Below are 24,710 nucleotides of genomic sequence, written 5' to 3'. Positions count from 1 at the left end.
TCACACACATTTTAAGATCAGAGAATCATAGAATGGCCTGGGCTGAAAAGGACCATAATGATCATCTAGTTTCAACCCCACTGCTGTTGATAGCATCACCAACCACCAGACCAGGCTGCCCAGAGCCACATCCAGCCTGGCCTTGAATGCCTCCAGGGATGGGGCATCCACAACCTCCTTGGGCAACCTGTTCCAGTGCGTCACCACCCTCTGTGTGAAAAACTCCCTCCTAATATCTAACTTAAACCTCCCCTGTCTCAGTTTAAAACCGTCCCCCCTTAGCAACTCATGTAAACAGCCATTCCCCCTCCTGTTTATAAGCTGCCTTCAAATACTGAAAGGCCACAATGAGGTCTCCCCGGAGCCTTCTCTTCTGCAAGCTAAACAATCCCAGTTCCCTCAAGCTTTCCTTATAGGAGAGGTGCTCCAGCCCTCTGATCATCTTAGTGGCCCTCCCCTGGACCTATTTCAAGAGCCCCATGCCTTTCCTGTACTGGGGGCCCCACGTCTGGACACAGCACTCCAGATGGAGCCTCACAAGAGCAGAGTAGAGAGGGACAATCACCTCCCTCTCTGCTGGCTCTTTTAAGATCAAGGAGTTCCACTATGCCAGATGCCTGCTGCATTGATGCCAGGGTCTAGATGCGAAAGTACTCTGCTTTGAGATAGAGGCCGAGGCACCATTGTTTCCTCTGCGTTCACACAGAAGTGGTAGAACTTAGTCCCCTGTTTTCTTTAATAATTGGAAAAGAGCAAAGAAATCCATGAATGGTAAGAACTTTACACTAGATTCTAAGTCACAGCCTCCAAGTGTACTTTACTATTTAGAAGGATTTTTAAAAAATCCTTGGATTAAGAAAGTTGCTCTCTCAAATATCATGTCACTCAGCATTAGCTGTGGTGTTATTTTAGACAAACTAGGAATTTCAATAGAAGTGTTTTTCTTCCACTGTCATATTCCCAAGGGTATTGAAAGTAATTACATATGGTATTGTGCAAAGCCATGAACTTTACAAGGCTGGATTTCCTCTGCTCTATGAATCACACCTAAGAAGCACCTAAGAAGAGCTGAATTTCACTTCCAAGGAGTCTAAGCATGATGAAGTTGATGCAGAACTGCTTTCACCATGCTGCTTAGCATTACTGAGATATTCAATGCTCACAGGGATTACATATCATCATTCTTATAGTTCAGAAAAGACAGCTTTTGGTGCAAATGCAAACAAACCAAAAATAAGTAGTAAGTAATAATTAATTAACTCTCATGAAGAAGTGAAATCGAAGAAAAGGAAACAGGAAAAATAACTGAAAAATTACATAAAATTGCACCAAATCCATCTTTCACTAATCTTCAGAAACAAAGACAGAAATGGTGGCTTTATCCTAATATATCACTTCTTAACATGAATTATAACACTTTCTACCACTTTCTCTGATAATATTTCTTTACTACATCATACCTATAGCAGTTATATTTAAAAATAAAACTCTAGAAAAAAGGAATTAGAAATGTCATTTGAAATGCAACTATTTCTTTTAGCTAGAACTTAGGATTTTTCCAAAAGTATTCTCTAGTTGAAACATTAAAATGGTAAAAAATTTTGAACCATGGTTCTTACAAATATTAAGTCAATTTTGTACTGCTATCACATACTGACTTCTTTCCTCTGTATAATGTAATGCTGTTGACTTTAATAAGTCAATGAATTTAATGAATTATAGTTACTGTTGTTATCCTACTTGTGACATTAAACACAGAAAGAAAAAATGTGCAATTCATTTCTTAGTAAATCTTCCTACACTTACATTTGTTTTCACTGAAGCTCTTTTTTTCTGACTACCCTTCCTCTGCAAATACCAAACACACATGATGAAAATTTCTGTTAAGTTCTACTATATGCAACAGCATTGCACAAAAAAGACGCATGGCAATATTGAAAAACTTCTCTTCATATAGATTCCATTGATTCACAAAATTATCTAATTGGCTTTGATTAATTTGCTGTCAGAAATACTGTTTTATTATAGACTCGTAACTTTGAAATACATGTAGTCACATTACCCCAAAGGAGTCAAGAAATAAAAAATTTAATAATCATAGATTATAACTTATCTCTAACTACACCGGCTAGTAGATTCATCATCATGATTCCCAATAGGAAAGAATATTCACAAGAAAGCCACTGCAGTAACTATTATTCTGTGATTCTGGCTTGTATGTAGTAGTAAAAAAAGAAAATCTTTCACAATCAGAAACAGTCTCCAATATATAAATCAAAGTAATTATGAAGAACAAAGCACATTACTCCAGGAAATTTCCCACGATTTCCAAGGAAAGGAAAAAAAATCTGTTGGTTTAACTTTCGTCAGACTGTGATCCTGCACTGTGGGTAAACCAGCTGGGCTTAAATTAAAGCCAAATATTCATAGAAGTGCCACTTCAAATTCATTAGAGAGAATTCCACTTTTTACTGAGGTGGTTTGTGGTATGTTTGGCTCAGTACATCGATACTTCGTAAAAGGTTTGAACAGTACAGTATCTGTCACATTAGTGTTTCTGGAAACAATTCTCACCATTCTTATTTTCATTTGAAATGTGCAAATTTTCACATAAAATTTGCTTTATTCTCTCATTTTTAGAGTCAAAGGGCAAAATGTCACAGGAAAGAAGCCCTGGAAGTTCAGAGCTGAGGTAGCACACTGAGGGGATAAACTCAAGCACTGAGTTCTACTGAGCTGAACAAAATGTGAAAGGAATTCAGATAGTTGTGGAGCACAATCCTAGACGAGTGTATGTCAGCTTGCACATTGCTTATGTTTGTATACAATCACAACAGTATATATAAAACTGAATTGAAACAGAAATAACCAGTCTGTGAGCTGACACCTATCTGCAGAAAGTAGGTGATGAAGCAGTTCTGCTGTGTTGCATTGTGGAGGACCAAAATTAGGTATATAAGCAACATACATTTTTGCAGATATTCTGTTAAAGATATTGTCCCTAAGGCTAGGTTTGTACTATATTAATATATTTATTTGTATATTATGTATTATATAATATACTATCTATTATTTGTACTATATTAATATATTTATACTACATGTGTATATTAAGACAGTGGTAGCAGGTGAATTATTATCCGTTCTGCTTATTTGGTAGGAGAGTCTCTGGTGTGGCTTTGATATTTGCCAGCCACCTAGCACTCATCTAATACATTTTCTGGTCATGGGACATTTGGTTAGGGCACATCAGGAAGGGAATGCTTCCAGTAAGTGCTTAGGATGAGGTCTGTAGTGAGCTAATGGGTACCAAACAAAAAGTCTACATCTGTTTTCTTCTGATACATCTATTCTAACAAAACACAGATATATAAAACCTTATCTTCACAGAAGTTAAACATATTTTTAATTTTAAACTTCAAAAGAACTATCCATACTTTAAAGATAGGCAGATGCTAATGCAGTTTGGTAAACAAAAATCTAAATTTCCAAGAACTTTCATTACAAAAATAATTATCAATTTAAAAAGATACAAAAATAGATTATCAAAGGAAGAAGTTCATTAGTTTCCAAATGTGTGATCTAAAAACTGCACTCTGTAAAGAGAGACTTAGCTAAGAGCAAGTATTCAAAACAGTTTTGTGGAGACATACACCTCTGTCTTCAAGGCCAGTGCACAGATCTTGATTTATTTAACAGAATAGACATAAATTATTCAGCTGCACATGGAGCACCTATTTTGAATTTACATACAGACATCTCACTTGCTACCCTGTTTGAAAATATTAATTGTGCTAGCTGCATAATGCAGAGCTCAGAGCTGGTTTAACTGGAACTGGTATATTCACAATATTCACAAAGCAATGCTGTACAAGAAACATAAGGAGAGTTTCTGACAGCACTTGTGTCTACATTTTTTGCTCTCCAAGTAAAAAATCATAGCCTTTCAGAGTGTCAGCTGTCTTGGACTTGGTGCCACACTAGCTTGGCTATGCCACTTGTGACTCATTTGATACCTTTACTAGATTTGCTCCATAATCTCTGCTGCAGTTGCACTCCAACAGGTAGTGTAAGTAGTCCTGAGACCTTCATCTACTGCTAAAGCTCATCATCATGCTCATTGTCAGACCTCAGATAGCATATTAGATGAACCACAAATGTGACTGGTTATGGCAATTCCTAAATTTGATTTTATCTAAAGAAACAGTAACTGCTGAGTTTTAATGAAGAAGAGATAAAAAAACACATGGAATTTCATTACTTCTCATGAACTTCAATTTATTGATAAACGTTTGCAATGGACTATGTGCTTTCTGACTGCAGGGCAGAAAGCTTGAACTAAGTAAAATAACTTTGAGTAGTGTGAACAGACAGAAAGAAACTGAAATAAGAACAACAAAGGTGAGAAAATTCTTGATGCAACGACAAGAGCAGCGAAAGCAACTGCCTCACATTATTGTGTCATAGAATGAAAAGCTAAAGCTAATCCCCTTAGCTTTCCTACGTGAAAGTGCAATCCAAAACTAATCCTTTTAGAGTAGCTATACAACATAAAAAGAAGTATTTTTAAAAATTCCCTTAATCATCATGGCAACAATCAGACAGCTGAAGTCAATCCCCTTAGCTACCCTACATGAAACATGGAACCAAGCAATCTCCTTAGTTATGCTGGTATGAATTAACTCCATCAGCCTTTTAAACTCCTTGGATATAAAATTATTAGTGTCATGCTTCTAACATGCCAAGACCCAATGTGAGTACACATTGCTACAGTAAGTTGAACATTAGTAGTCAAATTTTATGGTGTAAATTACATGTCCAGTTCTCACCGCTATATCACTTCCTAATTGGAAGCATAATACAAGGATATACAATACAATATATATATAGTTAGCTGAGAGGCAAAAGAAAATATTCGAGCTTTTCATGAAATAAAATGAAAAATTTAAGAGTATTCTGTACTGTATGGAGAGCTGATAAAAAGTTCTAGCAGAGGATGAGAAATTATTGAACATGGTGATGATATTTAGTGTATCATCACATTACTTAGCTGTTGTGCCAATAACATTCAGTTTTTTCTATGAAATATGCCCATTTTTTAACACTGCAAATCAAATTCCAAGAACTTTTGAAATAACTGTTAATAGTTGAAGTTATATGTATTTGTTCCATTTGGTGATAGTCTTGTTTAAGAGTCTTTGTTTGTATGTTTTAAACAGATGAGTTAATAAGATCCTTCCCCAGTAGTAAGATACCCAGAGGAAGGTCATCTACCCCTCCATCAGCGAGTCCAGAGAAAAAGATTTGGTTGTTTCTAAAATACACAGAATGATCAAGCCTCCAGAAATACAAAATGAAGTAAGTACTATTTTGCCAAGTGAGACCGTCCACTTCTGTTTACTTCAAGGGTATATGCTTGTCTTAACAACACAAGAATCCAGATAGAATATCTGCATTCTATATCTAGAATGTTGTTCCACATCTCAAAGCACTAGTGACCTTTCAGTTTATTTCTGCAGGTCACATATCGCATTTTAAATTCCTCCAAAGGGTTTCTTCTCATTAAATGCAATAGAGGAGTATTATACTCATGAATCTGAAATGTAGTTATAATTAATATTCATAAATGTCTGGATTTTCTAAAGGTTTTTTTTTTTTTCTCTACAAAGTTGTAATTCTTAAGAAGAATTAAATTTCCTTATTAGCAGTCAATAAACATATCTACAAACTGCCTATTTTACACTTTGTGAAGTTACTTATTAGGATTATGTGAACAGTTTCCAATTCTGCTATGACTGTTTGCATAAATACATAATCCTTGTGGTAAAGGACTCCATACTTGGTTGAATCCCTTTAAGGAAAAATGTATTAAATCATGTGCAAACTACTACGTAAATTATATCTTCTTAAATCTGTAGTTTTCAATTCTTTACATTTTGGACTGACAATTGCTGTGCATTTTAAACTGTTAACTGCTCCCCAGAGAAGAGGTTTCAAGCCCTAGCATAACACTAGAAATTTAGAAACAGATATGTACAGGCAGGGAGAGCAAACCTGAGAAGAATTTCTGTGGCATCAAGTTTTCAGTTCAGCTGGATGTTTTCAGTAGTCTCAGCCTATGGTAAACCTATGGTTTATCACTTCAGTGTTTACCACTAAGAATAGCAGGGACATAATCTCATCCCAGATTTGAATTTATAGAAGATTTGTCTTCGGAACAGCAAGTGGGACCACTGCAAAGCAGCAAGGAAGTCAAGAAGTATGTGTACTAATGTACAGCAGGGTACTGATAGACAGTCAGTTGAATGAGCCAGCGGTGTGCCCAGGTGGCCAAGAAGGCCAATGGCATCCTGGCTTGTATCAGGAATGGTGTGGTGAGCAGGACTAGGGAAGTCATCCTGCCCTGTACTCAGCACTGGTGATGCCTCGCCTCAAGTACTGTGTTCAGTTTTGAGCATCTCAGTACAGAAAGGACACTGAGGTGCTGGAGCAGGTCCAAAGAAGGGCAACAAGACTTGTGAAGGGTGAGGAGAGACTGAAGGAACTGGGGCTGTTTAGTGTGGGGAAAAGGAGGCTGAGACCTTACTGCTCTCTTCCAATATCTGAAAGATGCTTACAGCAAGAGCTGGGTTGGTCTCTTCTCACTGGTGACAGGATGAGGGGAAATGGCCTCAAGTACCTCAAATGGCCAGGTTAAGTTTAAGTTGGCTATCAGGAAAACTTTCTTTACAGCAAGGATTGTTAAGCTCTGGAATAGGCTCCTCAGGGAGGTGGTTGAGTCACCATCCCTGGATATGTTTAAAAACTGTTGGATGTGGTGCTCAGGGACACGATTTAGCGGAGGGTTGTTAGGGTAGTATGGTTGGATTATTATTATTATCTATTAGTATAGATTTAACCATACTTTATGGTTAAAGTATGAAGAGGAATCTTTAACTAACAATAAGAAAACTAAACGTGTTAAGCCCTTGAGGACTACAAGTAACATGGAGATTTCAGACAATGCCAATAGAGTCCTTACTGACCAGTGTCAAAAACAAATCACAGAATGATAGAATGACAGAATCATGAAATGACAGAATGATAGAATCACAGAATGGCTTCGGTTGGAACTTCCAAACTCCATACCACAGGCAGAGCTGCCAACCACTAGATGAAATACTACACTCCAAAGGAAAAATTCTGGGAAATAGAGCAGTACAATTTTATTTAATTATTCCCCAAACAAGCTGGTCCTAACTGCTGTATCAAGAATCACTTAGTGAGAACTGCTGCACAGCAGAAAACTATATATACAATGTTTTCATCCTTAAAACCGTGAACTCCCATGCAATGTCTTAGATTTTAAAGCAACATCAGAATGTAAATGATTCAATGCGATTTGCAAAGTGTATAATGTCTGTGCTTAAGTATTTAAAACAGGCCTGGAAGATGACCCAAACTTGCAGATTTCTTGATAAATACTTTGCTTTCCTGTAACTTCAAAAATTAAGTCAAAGTATCAGAACGTCAGTAAAGTGTCCAAAAATATTGGTCAATTTTTGTTTTAACTCCTTTTCTAAGTAAAGCCTTCTAATAAAGGTCAGTCTACTGCAAATCCTTAAGGGTGTATTAATTGTTTTAATTACACATAGAAGATCCACTTTTAGTATATAATTGCTCCTGTCACTAAAGACGATGAAAGCAGGAGTTTCATTCAATTACTGAACATAGCATATAAGAAAAAGCAACAACAATAAAGCATCTTTTATCTTTCTCTCTAGGAAATAAAAAACAAAAACAACAATAACATATTTTGTGCCTTTTGTACAATTCACAGAGAATGCTTTTCAGAATATCCTGATATTTATCAACTACTTAAGCATTTATGAGAGCATTTTGTATGCATATAGGAATTCCAAGGAAGAAGTTCCCATGAGGTCAGTATAGTCTCTAAAAATACACTGGTTCAAATAAAGAGGTTTTCAGTATGCATCTGGTATTTCCATAAATATTGCTTTTCTTCTATTTTCTTTTTTCCTTTCTTTTTCACAATTTTGCAATGAAGGCGATATTCAGTTTGATATGGTTTATAGCTACATTCTTGTGCACAGAGAATGTTGAATTGTCTCAGAAACAATGTCATATTTAATTGGGAATGGGTATGAATTTATTTTTGAATTTCAGAGTTTTTACATGCTGGCAGAAACAGTAAAAATTCTGTAATTCAACACACCTGAAAATATATCCTATGTAATTTTTAAGTGAATTATACTTGTTTTCCCAGTCAAGTATGTTTTCCCTCTCAAATTATCCCCTTTTCCCTACAGAAAAAAAGGAAAGAATGTGGTAGTTTTCACTAAATTATTCTTTTTTTTCTTACTCCTCCTTTTGTCCTCCTAAGCCATGATATGTAGGTGAAATTTGCAGTGACTAAAAAGCTATTTTCTATGTGCAGAGAACATAGATATGCAGCCCATATGTAGTATTCTTATCTATTTTAACTTTTAACCAATGCATTATAGAAAAAAAAACAGTATCGAGTTTAGCATACATTTTGTGGGATTGTGGCACAGAAAAAAGATGGATGGTTACAGTGCTCCACTACCTACACTGTTTCTCATACTTAGAGTGGGAAGCATAACAGAAAATCTGAGTACTGCTACTGCTACTCTATGCCTTCTTTTGCAACATAAGATGAAACATGCACTGAAAAATAATCAAATTGATTCATGTGTTATGGTTAAATTACATATGATAGATAAGATACATTATAAATCAGTATACTAAGAAAATGAAATTAACAGCTTTACATTTGCTATTTGGTAGTTTCTGGGCACTAAGTGCATGAACTAATTCTGACCAAAGTACAAAACAAATATGTTTAAGGAAAAAAAAAAAAAAAAGACATTTTAAGTAGTACTTTTGCTGCACTAAACATTACAAGACTGCCTGTTTCCCTGATCTTAATTGTAATCCTGATCCTAATAAAAAAGGGTTTTCAACAGCACACAAAGTCCCTAATAGTCATGAGAGTATACAGACAAGTAAGAAAGAATAGGGTGTATTTGGTACGTGAAGGCAGTGGGGAAAATTTACTCATGGACAAGAACAGAAACAGCCTCACTACTCACAGAATCATAGAACAGCTTGGCTTAGGTTGGAAGCAATATTAAGTATCTCATTCCAACTCCCCTTTCATGGGTAGGGTTGCCAACCACTAGATCAGGCTGCCCAGGATCCCAAGCAAAGCCTCCAGGGATGAGGCATCCACAGCTTCTCTAGGTAGAATGTGCTGGTGCCTCACCACCCTCTGAGTAAAAAATTTCTTCTAACATTTAACCTACATTTCTCCTTTTAGTTTAAAACCATTCCCCCTTGTTCTGTCACTATCAGATCATGTAAAAAAGTTGGTCCCCTCCTGTTTATATGCTCCCATCCAACCAATTATTTATCCAACTAATAGTCCAGCCTTCAAATCCAAATCCCTCCAATTTAGAGAACCGGGTATTGTATGGGATCATGATAAAGGCCTTGCACAAGTCCAGGTAGACAATATAGAATCACAGAATCATAGAAGGTTCATAGCAGGTTGGGAAAGACCCTAAAGATCATTGAGTCCAACCACGACCTAACCATACTACCCTAGCTCTAACAACCATCAGTTACCCTTCCTTTGTCCACGAATGCGATCAATCCATTATTATGGTAGATATGAATTTCAGATACATGGATCCAATGTGGATTTTAACTCTGCTATTTTTTATGTTAAAAGTCAGAGAGGATGAAATGGAGATCACAGAATCACAGGGGTTGGAAGGAACCTCAAGAGATCATCTAATCCAACACCCTTCTAAAACAGGTACCTTACAATGAGATGATAAACTCTCAGCTTGACGTTCTAGTTAAGAGGACACCCTGCTACAAACCTGGTAATAACTATGTTTCTGCTTAGCAGATATCCTATAGTAATGATTTCAGTTATGGACAGAAAATTTTGCCTTTATTAGGAACATATTTGTATACAACATCATCTAAACTAAAAAGGAAAGGAAAAATAATTCAAACAGTATATACAACGTTATCATCATAAAATTCAGACTTACTACATAGTAGATTAAAAACAAAAATTGCCTTTGGTTAAGCAGATCAGAGTCTACTTCTATTGTGTTAACAGATGACTATTGAAACATATAACTGCTCTGTACTAAACCATTCAAACATGCTTATAATCCTCCATTCTATACATTTTCTTGAAAGTGGGTGTTAGTTGTTTTTTTTTTTTTAATTTACAGATAATTATATCTCATTGTTTAGGGTATGAATGCTTTAGATCTGTTACTGCACAGTGGCAAGCACAAATGGGCCCCAATGTGTTTGCAACATCCAAATAAGAATATGACTATGTTTACCAATAGTTTTTCTCTGTGGAATGTGTAATCAGATGTTTCACACAAAATCAAATGAATACTAACTAGAATACTGCACAGAAAGGAGGACATGATTATAGATGAACATGCACTGGTAACACTGCATCCATTCAATGGGGACTCAGTCATAGCTAGGGTTTTAAGGTAGGCACAAAAATTAAGATTTTTGCCTCTTTAATAGGAAATACTGAGAAAAACAAAAACTTAGGCATGTGCCAAACTACTTGCACATTGGCAGTCAGAGAGATTTTCAAGAGAGTTTTTCAAGAAAACTTTAAATGTTCTAGGAAATGTTCTTAAATGAAACATGGGAGTGGAATCTCAAAGGTAAACCACCTCAGATTAGCAACAGTAATTCCTCTACAAAAGCTTTCTTTGACAGCTGCATGTACCTAATCATCAAATCCCTTCAGATTAATATTCATCTCAAGAAAAACAACCCTCTATTTACCTTTTTCCTCATACACCATGCCTTAAACATCAAAAAGGGTTCTAAATAAAGCACTGCAGAGCACAGTGTCTGATTATGTTCAAATTACTGTTCTACTATGTAATTTAAAATATTTTTCTTAATGTTATCTCTAAATTCCCTAGATTGTGTGAAAATCTGATTAGCTTCTTTCTTTCCTTCATCTCTGTTAAATGTTCTGACAGCTAAATCCCCACCTTCTATTAAACTTATTATTAAAACCATATTCTTGGTGACACCTTTGAAATCTGACTGCTGAGCTTTCACAAACTATGTATCTTTACTGCAGCAGAATTGTTGTAATAGAGATTTTTAAACTTTCAGATGCTTTTTCTTAGAATTGTCCTCAATTCCTGGATAAAGCATTATTTCTTACTCTTTTGCAGTATCTAAACAGTTGGGTGCAACTTTCTGTCTCATGGACTATTCAAAGATGTTTATCTAGAATAGAAGTGAAAGACTTTATGAATATGAGTCTTCTGTGGTACTGACTTTTTTTTTTCCTATTGACTTTATTTTTGTGTAGTGGGTCTGGCACAAATGGAGTTAACTTTCTTCATAGCAGCCTGCATGGTGCTGAGTTTTACATTTGTGATCAAAATACACGAATGTTTTAGTTACTGCTGAACAGTGCTCATGCAGTATCAAGGCCTTCTCTATTTCTTACTCTGCCCACTCAAGGAATAGGCCAGGGGTGGGAAAGCAGACCCAAGTGACCAAGGGAAAGCCCCATCCTATATAAATGTAATGCTCAGCAATACAGCTGGTAAGTATTCTTCAGAGTATTTGTTGCTCAGAGTCTGGCTAGGCATCAATCTGCTGGTGGGAGGTCATGAGTGATTGTTCTTTTCCTCACAAAACTATCAGGACTTAGGATTTTTTCTCACTTTTGCCTTTCTATTTCTCTTCCCCACTCTGCTGGTTGGAAGTGAGCAAGTAGCTATGTAGGGACTCAGCAGGCCGTCGGTCCACCCGCCAAAATATGACATTAAGGAAGCAGAGGCTGTCTTTGAATTATACCTTTTTCACTGTCATATTTCTCAAAACACAGGGCTCTTATCAGACTAAAATCTGATGAATACTTTCAGATTTCTTAATTATGATTCTATATGCCCTAGAGTATCTTGTTTACCCCACAAATTACCCTCCCAAAAAGCTATTCGATTGTGTGATATTTATGTATAATGATACACAAGTATTTTACAGTATTCAAACATAGACTATAGAAACTAAAAACTATGATTATATATCATATAGTTATGTAGCATCATATATGCAATACAGAAACAATAAAAATGAAACATAACTAAGATTTTTCTGTAACAAGACTATTCAAAGGTAAGTTATTTAGCAAATTTTTAAAACACAGGTTGATATAAATATTTTGGTCAGGAAAATTAATTCAAGGATGATGTCTGTTTACATCTCTAGGAGTGGGAATACCTCTTATATCTAATGAATAAATTACTATGAGTTATAAAACAGCAGTTCTGAAGACAACCATGAGTTATAGTGAGAATCAACTGAAAAAAAGCTCCTGGTATTATTACTACAGTGAAAAAGCTAGTGGGAACTCTTTGATGTTTAAACAAGAGAATAGTAAAAAAAAAAGGGGCATGATGATTTTAACTGTATAAAGCAGTAAATCTGACTGTAAAACACTGCATACTTCTGTCAGTATTTTTGAAAAAGAAGAGTCACACAATGACTTGAACTTTGGAGAAGTAGAAGGAGGAGCAATAAGGGTCTTCATCTATTTAGATACAACATGAGACTGAGAAGGAAGAACAGCAGGAAACAAGAGGAAACTTTAGAAACAGTGATCTAATTAATGGAACAAATTACTGAAAGAACTCTTGAATTTCTACTGAAAGAATTCTTCGTTACTTGATGTCTTTTAAAAAGATAGACTTTAGTGAATTGCTTCTTACTGAATTAACACACAGACAATGCTTGAAAACTTATAGCCTGTGATGTCAGAGCATTCTGATGAATTGTTCTTTCGGGTCATTAATAATTTAAATACCTACTGAGGTTTAATGGTTACAATATTAAAAGTGAAGATTAGAAGTACTGTTGATATTGTAATTCTCATTGCAACATGAAATTTTCAAATCAACCTGTCCTTAATATTAATATGACCATGTGGGTATGCAAATTTATCAGTTTACAAATATAGATCACTTATCCTATTTTCTTTTCACAGACAAATCTAAACAACAGACAACTACAGTTAGGAGAAATTGCATTTTTTCATGCTATAATCTGTACTATTATTTCATTATTGTTATATTTTTGTAGCATGTCATTCTCCTCTGCTTGTGGATAACAAGATAATATGAAAAGCAGAACACCTTTTTGGGCAAGTATTGCTATATCTACAATATACTCCCTTTCTTTTTCTTCTGATGTCATATTCCCACCTAAGCATGTTTAATGCACTAACCTCACTTACTTAATGTTTGTGTTAGTGTTTTCCCTATATACGACTTAGTTTTATGACTCACATAATGGGTCATCTCATTCATTACTATTTCCTTACTAATTCAATATCTCTCATTTATTACTTCCCCACCTTACATCCCCTCTTGCTATATTCTGTTGAGTCTAAAACTGAATCTATTACATGTATTACCACTTCACACAATAATGTCATACTTCCTATTTTCTTTTTTAGCTTTTCTGTAACCTCTAAGAAGCTAATATCTTACCCTGTTTTCTATTGCTTATGTACGCAACGACTTCATATGTAAGAGTGCAATATTTTCTGCTAACTGCTGTTTGTTGTTAATTTTAATAAAGAAGAGGGATCTTTATATATATGCTAATCTTTGTATACATGTTTTTAGGCAACTTAAGAAAATTCAGAAAATTCTAAAAGGATTACTAGTCCAACTATTGTGTAAGAACGCTCCTCGGGTATACTGACCTGATCACCATAATAGCTAACAGTTTTTAAAATAAATTAAAATTAAAATTAAAATTAAAATTAAAATTAAAATTAAAAAAGGGAAAAGTGTAGATGTAGCTACACTGAAAGAAAGTTGGCTCTGGAAAAAAACACCATTTCAGCTCTGACTGAAAATAATACAAAATTTTTTTTTAAAAAGCATTAGTAAATGAGTAGTGCTATATCAGACAATGCTAAATTCAAATATGTGTCACCATAAGCTCTTGTAATATCTTCTAATGAATTGAGAAGGAGGTAAAAGTTAATTGTAGACTGATACATATACTTCAAAAGAATTATGTTAGCAGAGAATAATGAGTTTGATAGGGGAAAAAAAAAAATTAGTACTTTGACAAGATCAGTCTCAACAAATTCAGGATAAAAAAGAAACCACCCTAAAAGTACATGTTAGTGGCAGTTATTCAAAATCTTAAAAGGTTGCCCAAAGAAAGAAGACACTTAAGACAGAATTTCTTCTGTGGATAAATCAATTTTTTAAAAAATTAAAAAAACAATTGACAAGGAAGTTGTTCAAATAACTAAAAGGACCAGGATAAAAAGAATGTCATCCCCTTCACAGCTGTTGAATAACATAGGAAACTTCTAGTAGGCTGATGTTATACACTTCTAAATTGCTTCTACTGCTTCTACTGTTTAGACTATATATTTTACCTATAATGACAAGTTAAGGCATCTTCTACAAGACCCTCCCACTTTTAAATAATTTCTCATAGCAATGTGTTATAAAATCACCTTGCCCTTCTTTTGTACTATATTTAAAATAATTTAGGAGCTTACTAAGAGTCTACATAGAAGTGCAAAGTTAGATTAATGCAAGAAGCACCAGTGTTTTCACTATATTCTTCTTCCAGTAAGAATGCGACATTCCAAATATAGTGGAAAACCTGCAAAGTAGATTCATTTAATACAAATAGAATCTCCTAAGTGAAGTACTAATGGTAAAAGTTTATCAGCAATAGATGGGTCATTATAGCAATGGTCTCCAAACCATAGCACACAAACAAACTTTGCACACAAAACTGTATTCTGTTGTTTATTCAGTGGGAAATTTAGAGAAATAAATAAATAAAAGGAAGGGAGAGGGAAATGAGAGGGGAGGGAAAGAAAGAGAAGAGGCAGAAAGATATGGAATTTCCCAAGGTACAATATTTTATTATTGTTACTGCTAATAGATCAGTGAAGTTTGAGGAACACTACATTTCAGTGAGGGTTTCCCTATTTTTCCTTTCTTCCCTGAATTTCAAAACTGCTTTAACCACTAAATCTGTGCTTAATCCCATAGAAAAAAACTGATCTTCTAACTATCACAGCACCACAGAGTAGTGAAAAAAATTAAGAAGTATCATCTTTCCCCAGGTTCACTAAATTGACTTCAGCTGGAACTCTGGCTACTGGTTCATATGATCTCAAGTGGCCTGCTCACTCATTTATACTTAACTTTCTCTTTTTAAATCCATGAGAGAGTTCTTTCCCACTTTTTGTACCAATCCAGGCAAAATTTCTACATTTTAAAAGTTATGGAGTGAGAGTTTGTTGAGTAAATTTCTACTTTCCTTTCATAGTACACGTGTTTTCAAAAATCAGTCAGACATTATGAAGTATAGCCCAAAGAACAGAGAAAGTGTCAGGTGTGTCCATTATTAAAGAAGGAATTTTAGACAGCCCATCATTGAAGAGCTAAACTGGAACTCAGTCAATAAAAACTGATTTTGCTGACCTCAAGGATATTAATTTACACTGCATTTTTGTAGTTGTAAGCACTTAATTTATTATCATTTCAAAATGCAAGGAAAAAAACTGACAAGCAAATAAGAAACAATTCTAAGAAGCAGCATTGTATACTCAAGCTTCAGGAAGGCTGTACAAACAACAGGGAAGAAAATGAAAAAATAAATCATGTATTACCAAATAATGGATAATACTGTTTGCATGACTCATCATTGCAGCTAAGTGGTTACACTGCATATAGATGCTAAATAGAAAACCACTGTAGTGTATCTTTGCTTTCTTGGTTATGTACCAAGCATGTACTTTCGAGAGGTTACCAAAACTGATAAAGGTTGTAAGTTTGTTTTTTTTTTTGCATTATTAGTATACTATAAATAAAAAACTAGGAGGTGAATGTTAAAGATCTGCAAACTTCAGAAGAATACCTCTGTCTAGTTTTTTATTCTACTTCACCCTGGCCTGTTTAGGTTCTTTGAGGCATACTCGAAATTATGCAAATCCCAAACATTAACAATTTCAGTTGCTGTTTAATTTAATGGAAACAATATTTGTGACTGAGTATGCCCATAAATTAATGAATCCTATTAATGTCAGTCTCAAGAAAACCTATCATCCCATTTTTCTACTGCCAGAAATGTTCTACTGTCAAAGTAGTTTTGCAATTGTGCTTTAATGACTTTATTCTTGCATACAAACACAGCACACTGTATGGGAACTTTTGAGTCACGGCCTGAACCACTGACTGATCACCTGGGAAAAGGACTGGGTCAGCCCTGGGAGCACAGGTGAAGACAATTCAGCTGTGTGACCAGGAGTGGAGCTTGGCTGCACCTCTCTTACACCCCATTTAAGGACTGGTTGGAGATCCTTCTTGTGGAGTTTTTCCCTGTAGTGTAGATCTTTGGAGATGGGTGAGCATTGCTTTCCTGTTTGTCCTTTTGCTATTCTACTCCTGTATTGCCTTTCTACTGCGCTAATCAGGGCACTGTCCAAACATTTCTTTAGCTGGCATGGGGCATCAACTGTCTCTCTAGGAAGACAATTCCACTGTTTGAACACCCTCACAATAAAGAAACTTTTTTCATACATAGACTTCAAACCCCCCAGCATGGTTTTGTACATTGCCATGCATTCTATCACTAGTGACCTAGGAGAAGAGTCCAGTACCTCCCTTCTCCGTTCCCTCTCTCCAGGAAGTTGTGGAGAGCAATGAGGTTGCCTCTCAGCATTCTTTTCTCCAGGTGTCGAATAAAACTGTCCTCAGCCTTTTCTCACAGGACGTATCTTCCAGCCCTGTTACCAGCTTTCTTGCTCTTTGAGTGCTGTCATGGTCTTCAATATCCTTTTTATACTATGGAGACCAGAACTGCATGAATTTTCAAGGTGAGGCTGCACCAATGCAAAACATGGCAGGAGAATCACTTCTTTTGACTGACTAGCTATACTATGTCTAATGCATCCCAAAATGTGGTTTGCCCTACTGGCTGCCTGAGTACACTACAGGCTCATGTTGAACCTGTTGTCAACCAACACATTCAGATCCCTTTCTGCTAAGCTACTCTTCAACCACTAAGCTACTCCCAGTTTGCACTTGTATCCGATTGACTGCTAGCTGTCCAGTGCTCCAGTCTGTCTAGATTATTTTGCAAGGCCTTTCATCCTTCCAGGATTCGACAGCACCCCCCAGTTTTGTATCATCAGCAAACTTGAGAATGCGATCCTCTCCTGCATGCAGGTCATTGATTAAAAATACTAAACAGGAATTGCTGTAGAACTGAGCACTGGAAAACACTGCTGGCACCATCTACCACGCAGATTCACTACGTTCACCGTGACATTTGGAGCTCTACCATCAAGCCAGTTAATCACCTAGTGTAGCACGAAGCTATTCATTTCACAGCTGGACAATTTGTTCAGAAGGATGACATGAGGATCTTTATCAAAGGCCTTACTGAAATACAGAGAGATTCCATCCACTGTTGTCCCTTCATCCACTGAGCAGTGACCTTGTAATAGAAGGAAATCAAATTACTAAGGCAAGACTTTCCATTTACAAACCCATGCTGACTATGCCTAATAAAAGATTTGTTCAAATATCCCTTTCAATAGTCTCCAGGACAATCTACTCCATAAATTTTCCATGGACTGAGTTTAATAAGTCTGTAGTTTCCTGTGTCTTCTCTCATGCTCTCAGGTAGATGGATGCAGCATTGGCTAGATTCCGGTCAGCAAGGACCTGCCTAGACTCACATGAGCTTTGGTAAATTGTTGATAGGTGCCTAGCTATAATGTCTGCTAATTCCTTCAGCACTCTGGTGTGCATCCCAACTGGATTCATGAATGCTGAGCTGATACAACTGTCCCCTTAAATGACTTCAGATGACAAATCACTGTTCCCTTAATCATGATTCTCCAACTCTGAGGTCTAGGCAGCTCAAGATCTGTAGTTACTGTTAAATACTGAAGCAAAAAAAGGAATTAAGTGCCTTTTCTTTTTCTTCCATCTTGTTATCTGATCATCCACTACAAGTATTGACCTTCTGCAGCTGATGTACCTGAAAGAGCTATTTTTGTTGTGTCACACCACAGTGGACAGTGTTAAGTCGAGCTGAGCTTTGTCTTTTCTTGTTTTCTCCCTGCAGATGTGTGCTGCTGCTTAGCATTCTCCCTGAGAAGCCAAACCTTGCTTCCAGAGTGTCACAGATGATATTATACACTTCACTTGTAAGAGAGAAGAGGCAGTTGTATTTTACTGCTATAAGGTAGTGACTTAACAAATCTTACACGACTTAACAAGATTCATGATGGTAAGGTCACTTGATTATGTACTCAATAGACAATCAGCCAAAACTGTTAAGGAGACCCTCCCATTGAGTCATGAGGTTTAAAACGGACCCTCTGGCCAATGGTTTATGTCTAATGAATTATAAGTGCAATCAATCCTTTATGTCACTCAATACCATATAGCAAGTTAGAAAGCTATTAGCAGATAAGAAGTCTCAATCTTGTAAGAAGTTTCAAGAAGCTGTCAGGTAATCAAAGTGAAAATACGTTGCACGTAAGGAATTTCTCAGCACTGATGAATAATTTTGAGAAGCATCCCTACTCCAGGGGAAGATTCTGGCATTGCTTGCAGCCATGCAATGACAGCTCAGAAGGCCCTGGGCCATCCATTATTTGTGGGGTAAGACGAATGACTGCTAGTCATAACTGCATACCAGCCATATTTGATCCATACATGCTATTTCCTCAGAGTCTACCTTGTTCAGTTATCATGACCAGATATATCCATCACAGCCAATAGTGATGGTTGTTGCCTGAGAGGGATATAGGTGAAAGGCCAGATTAGGGAGACAGTGCATCATGACACAGAGATCATATATTTTCTTCTTCTCTAGTTGCAAGGCAAAGTTTCCTGCTCAGTCAGGTAAGTCTTCTGCCCTGCCTACTTGACTTCTGGCACAATGGGATCACGTGATTCAGGCATTTAAAAGGTGGTTCTTGAAAAAGCAACTGGCTCTCAGACTCCTGAACATTTCAGACTAAATTGCCAGAGGTTACTGCTAAATAACTCCCTCAGAAGCTTAAAGTATACACCCTTAAAGTGCAGGCTGCCAAAACCATAAGACACAGCCTAAATATTTTCAACCCAAATGTCCTTGTTGTACAACGTCTTGCTGATTCTCAAACAAAAGATGCCTGAGGGCTCATCTCCTAGTTGGCCTATTCAGTACTTCTGGCCAAAAACATATGATTTGTCACCAGGTGACCACAGCCTTGAGAAGACTGGTGAAAGAGTTCTGATACTAATTGATCAAGGAAAGGAGAAAAGAGAATAAGGTAAGAGAGGATAGGAGAGGAGATAAGATAATGTCTCGCTCCAATTCATAGGAGGGAAAGGAGGTTCTTTTAATATAACATACCCGGCGTGAGATTAAGAAACCACGGTTCAAATGTTGGTCCAACCAGTTTATTACAAATCCTAATCAGGGAGACAGGGAAGGGAAGGAGGGTGATAGAAAACATAGGAAAGAAGCAAGAATCATGTAAAGCAGGGATAGTCAGCACCAGGATCCAGCAGCGTCCCGTTGCACAACGTTTAAGGTCTGAGGCAAAAGCAGCCTCGGGGGGGAGGAAGCAGTAGCAGCAGCACCGTGGCCAGCTTCTTCCAGCTTTTAGTAGGAAGAAGTCGCAGAGCCAATCCAGGAGGAAGCAGCAGGACTAGGAGAGTCCGTCAGCATGCAGGAATTCCTTAGTAAGGAATCTGATGGCAGACACCTTTGTTCTTCTTCAGCATTGTGGTAGAGTACAGAGCAAGTCCAGGAGGGAGAGAGGCAGGTCGTGAGGCTTCTCGTGACAGAAACCTCTTCTTCATGAGGAATCTGGTTCCAGAAAACCTCCCTTCTTGGTTGTTGACTGCCTCATGGCCATTAAGCTGCAGCTTCTCTCTCTCTCCTTGCCCCTGTCCTTGTCCATCTGTGTCCCTCAGACAAAGGATTTCTCAACCCTTCCCCAGGACTTGCTTGGACTTGTCCATCTGAGTCCCCAGCAAGCTTTGAGACCACGTAAAAGAATAATCTCTTACAGGGATGAAGCAGGAGACTGTAGACAGAGCGGTGCAGTGATGTGGCCATGTCTGTGACAGCGGCAGAACACTCACACTGGGATCATGTCAGGAAGCTGTAATAGAGGCAGTGCTGTGGCACTTTGGCCTAGGCCTTCAGTGAGTGCAGTACACACCTGCTAGTGGCTATGGCTCAGGTGGTCTTCATCACACCAGTGTTGATAGGAATCATCCCTTTGGGAATTCACCTGGTGCATGGCAATCTGCATGAGCACATTCAGCTGCACTGAGCAGCTGAGCGTGTTCATGGCTCAGCTATTGGACAGCACGGAGCAGGGAAGCCAGAGGCAGAGCTGGGCAGTCAAGGGAGACCTGCTGCTTGCTACCCTGCTGTACTGTCAGCTCTGGGCCTTTACTAGAGTCCTTTTCCTGCTCTTTGGCTTCCTTTGATGCATTAGGAAAACAAAATATTTGCTAGAAAGCAGCACTGAGATTTAATAATACCAGTGCTCCTCTTGTAACAGTTGTCTTTTTTGTGTTTGTAAGCAAATTAACATCTATGAATAGTTTTGCTTTAAATATGGCTTTTTTTTTTTCATGCTGCTACTTATCACTTTGGCACTTTTCCATAGCTGCTTCTTGTTTCTGGTATGCAGAAATATATTTGATAGCACCTTGTCCATCAAGATGATGCTTGGAGTGCAGCACAATTACTTGGGCACTTTCTTGAATATTGAATAGATTGAAGCCAGCTACATCAGCATCATGGTGTGGCCAGAAAACTGCTGAGGCATGTGGCCAGGAATGCCCAGCAGCCTAACTTCGGCCTCAACTGTCTCTGGACCTGCACCCACCTTCTGGTGAGTACAGGCTTTTCCTCCCAGTGCTTGAAGACAGTTGTGATTTGCCACCTGTTGCAAGAGGGATTGCTCCTGTGACTGGACGATCTTTTGAGATCTCAGCAGCAACCTCTTCTGCTGCCTGGAGAAGAAATGTCTCAACACCTTTCTCTTAGGATGTGAGAGGGTCCCTGAGGACATGGTCTTGTTGCCATTCTCTGAACAGCTGGACCCATCAAACTCTTCCAGCACCTGGTGCAGAAGCCAGCTACCCTCACCTGGGAGCTGTGCAAGTTTGAGGAGCTGTGTGATTAGCTTGTGAGATGCTGACCCTGGAAGAAATCTCCACTGACAGTGGAAGAGGTGGGGTCTCGCACAAAGCTGCATGTACAGGACTCAGATGGTGGCAGATGATGACCCTCCATCTGCAGGAAGAAGTCAGGATGCAGAGAGAAAGGAGAGAGAAGGCCCTGTGCAGCAGCCTGTTGTGAAGAGAAGCAGGATGTAACGTTTCTCCTCACAGTCATGGCTGCGCAGGGCAGAAGTGAGAAGCACTAATTGTGCTCACTGGAGGCAGAGTGGAGAACCTGCCCACCACCTCTCTAGGTGCTGGTGCCACAAGGCTGAGCATGCTGAACAGGCAGAAGACGTGTCTCAGTGTACATTTTCTCAGAATAATTTAAATGAAAATACTACAGAAATACATTCCAGTTTAGTTTTCATCTTCAGTATCTTTAATATTTTATAAGCATAAGTAATGCGTTGTTCCATACTTTAATAGTTCTATGCAGTTTTTCAGTATGATCGATTGTCAAAAACACGTTCATTTGCTATATTTTAATGAAGTTTGTCAGAATAAGACTAACTCAGAATAATGGGAAAACATTGATTTTGATCAGCACTTCTGCTTATCTTTTTGAAAGAACTCTCATTTGCTGTGTTGTTCATCTCCACTACTTATTTTGCTTTGTTGTTTGTTCCTTTTTCCTGCACTGTTTCAAATGTCCAGCATTGCCACTAGGTCTTGGTGCTCACAACAAACTTTACAGGACCAATACACTGAACTAAGACATTTTCTTTCAATGCACTGTGAGAAACAGAAGACCCTTTTTTTCTTCAATCAAGTACTGCTGTATGTAACCAGTGTCTCATTCTCCTTCCTAAACTGATCATGCTGCTTCTCCAAATCATGCATTCTTTTTACCTGTACAAACCTCAAAGGTGTTGCAAAGCTTCTTTGCTGAAGTGCTCAGGAACCTTTATCCAGTTTACAGCTTATATTCATTCCTGCACAGTCAAGGCTTTGTTTCCCATGCTCACAGTTACTACCTTTCTATCTTGCATTATCACTCCAGTCTCTTAAATGTCACAGTAAGCCTTATTGCTTATTTTTTATATGTCCTGTTTTCCTTATTCTAAGAACCTCTTTACTCCCACATTCTTACACTAACAATTAAAATACAACAACAGAACACAATTTACTTATTGGTAAATTCTCTAATAAAACTCCAAGCACTGCTTTAAAGGTAAACTCTCTCTATGCCAATGAATGCTTCTTACTCTTAAAACATGGCAAAGTCAGCCTGTTGCATCAATATGCTGCAAAATGAATGTCAAGGGTAGGACTGACCAACCAAAGCACATATTTTATAATAGCTACATTTTATATCAACTTTAAGTGCATTTTTACACTTGTATATTGTGGCTACTGTTATCAGATTAACTAAAGCTTTTCAGAATTTACAGAATATCTAAATTATATCTAATCTAATTTCCAAATGCCAACCTCCCTGTTTAATTGAATGAAATTCATCACAAAACTAGAACAATAATTTTTTGCTGTATTTTCTCAAAACAGTATATTGCAGTATTTGCTTTTTGCTAGAGAAAGTAATAATGTGAAAATACAGGGATAAATTTAATATACGAGATCATTTGCTTCATCTAGGTTTTCTGAAGAAAAAAAATTTGCAGAATTATATCAGAGTACATGAGACTGAACACAAAATGAGACCCATGGAAGTATCTATAGCAGAATAAAAGGATGTCTGGAAATACAACAGGCTGAAAAAAAAAATGAAAAAAAAAGTTATCCATGAAGTTTAAAATAGCCTGAGATTAAGAAATGTCACATTGCTTGAAATCCCTGAGGGCAGAGACACAGAAGGCATTTTACAAATATGAATTATTAAGGATAGACAATTTCTTCTTCCTTCAGGAATTAATCACAAAAAATATATATATATTAAAGTGGAACAAGATTTTTCACTCAGAAAAATAATACTTTCTGAGCTAACTTCAGAAAATCCAGAAAATCTGTGCCATACACAAGAAATAAGACAATGCCAGCTAATATAAAAGCATGTGATACACAACCAAAAGCGTTGATTGTTGACAACACATACAATGATATCAGGACTAGAAGCCAGTGTGATAACAGTTAAATGCTCCAGGACACTATATCTTAGTTCAACAGTTATAATACAGATATCTCTTAAGTTCTGTCAAGTGCATCAACTAGGTAGAAAGAGAACACAGCATCTGAAATGTAGCCATTGTCAAAGAACTGACAGCTGTCCTTCAAACAACAAAAATACACCTCTGTCCTAACTTCAGCTGGCCACACCACCTCCAAATATATCATATACCTGCAACACTCTACAGCCTTGAACAGAATGTCAAGTGCCTGTCCAATTTGTACTTATAATACTGTAAGTCTGTAACTTTAAACATGAATAGTGAACTTTAATCTGGAACAGTTCACTGAGCAACAAGCCCGAGTGAAATATTTTTTTCAAAATGTTTATACTGGTTTAATGGCATTATCATATTTTTAATGTTCTCCTGATTTAGCAAACCTGATGCCATTTTACTAGATCCTTATTTTATTCATGTTGTAAAGTCAAAACTTGAATTTCCTTCTAATTTACAAAAATAATGCATTCATAAACATAGCCACAAATATAAGAATTTTTAATATGTAACTTCAGGATGCGTAACACTTAGAATGAGATTTTAGAATGTGATGGACTCTTAAGCAGAAAAGCCACAGAAGGGCATAATAATGTGCACTCAGATCATTATTACATCTGTTATTCCCTTTTACACCACAGGCTGGTCTAGTCCTGAGAATAACCAAAATCTTTCCAACAAGTCCATACTGCAAGAACATCCACTCAAGTATAATGGCCATTCACTTCAGTAGTGTCAGAATTCCAAATTCAAGACAATAAAACCAAAATGGTGACTGACTTACCCCATTTAAAGGAAATGTTTTCCATCCTAATTCTCCAAGGACAGCTGTAGTATCAAGCAGCACAACTGAAAATGGAAAAAGAAATGGTATGTTTGTGGTATTGCTTGGACTAGACATATACAAGACAGTAAAGTATAAACTACTGTGAACTGAACTAGTTATATCAGCCAAGTACATTTGCTTAGAACTCTTAAACCAATGAAATTATGGAATCACAGAATGGTTTGGGTTGGAAGGGACATCAAGAATCATCAAGCTTCAACACTCCTGCTGCGCGCAGGGCCACCAACCTCCATATCTCATACTAAATAGTACTAGAGTCTGCCCAGAGCCCCATCCAACCTGGCCTTGAACATCTCCAGGGACGGGGCATCCACAACTTCTCTCGGCAGCCTGTTCCAGCACCTCACCACTCTCTCTGTAAAGAACTTCCCCCTGATACCCAACCTAAATCTTTCCTCCCTCAACTTAAAA

At 37.2% G+C, this 24,710-nt stretch overlaps 1 protein-coding gene across 5 annotated transcripts in view; it reads right to left on the bottom strand.

Moving 5' to 3' along the window:
• The window catches only part of EPHA6 (EPH receptor A6), a 496,053-nt gene that overhangs the window by 434,315 nt on the left and 37,028 nt on the right, over positions 1-24,710 (bottom strand). For all 5 annotated transcript variants that reach the window (XM_052703538.1, XM_052703498.1, XM_052703517.1 and 2 more), the window contains exon 2: positions 24,237-24,301. In XM_052703538.1, coding sequence (XP_052559498.1) covers positions 24,237-24,301 — 65 coding nt within the window. The remainder of the gene's footprint in view (positions 1-24,236; positions 24,302-24,710) is intronic.

Source organism: Tympanuchus pallidicinctus, unplaced genomic scaffold, assembly GCF_026119805.1.
Source record: "Tympanuchus pallidicinctus isolate F22 unplaced genomic scaffold, pur_lepc_1.0 scaffold10, whole genome shotgun sequence".
In the NCBI taxonomy this organism is placed as follows: Eukaryota; Metazoa; Chordata; class Aves; order Galliformes; family Phasianidae; genus Tympanuchus; species Tympanuchus pallidicinctus.
Note: the sequence above shows the minus strand (reverse complement) of the source record. Positions and strands in the feature narration are given on the sequence as shown.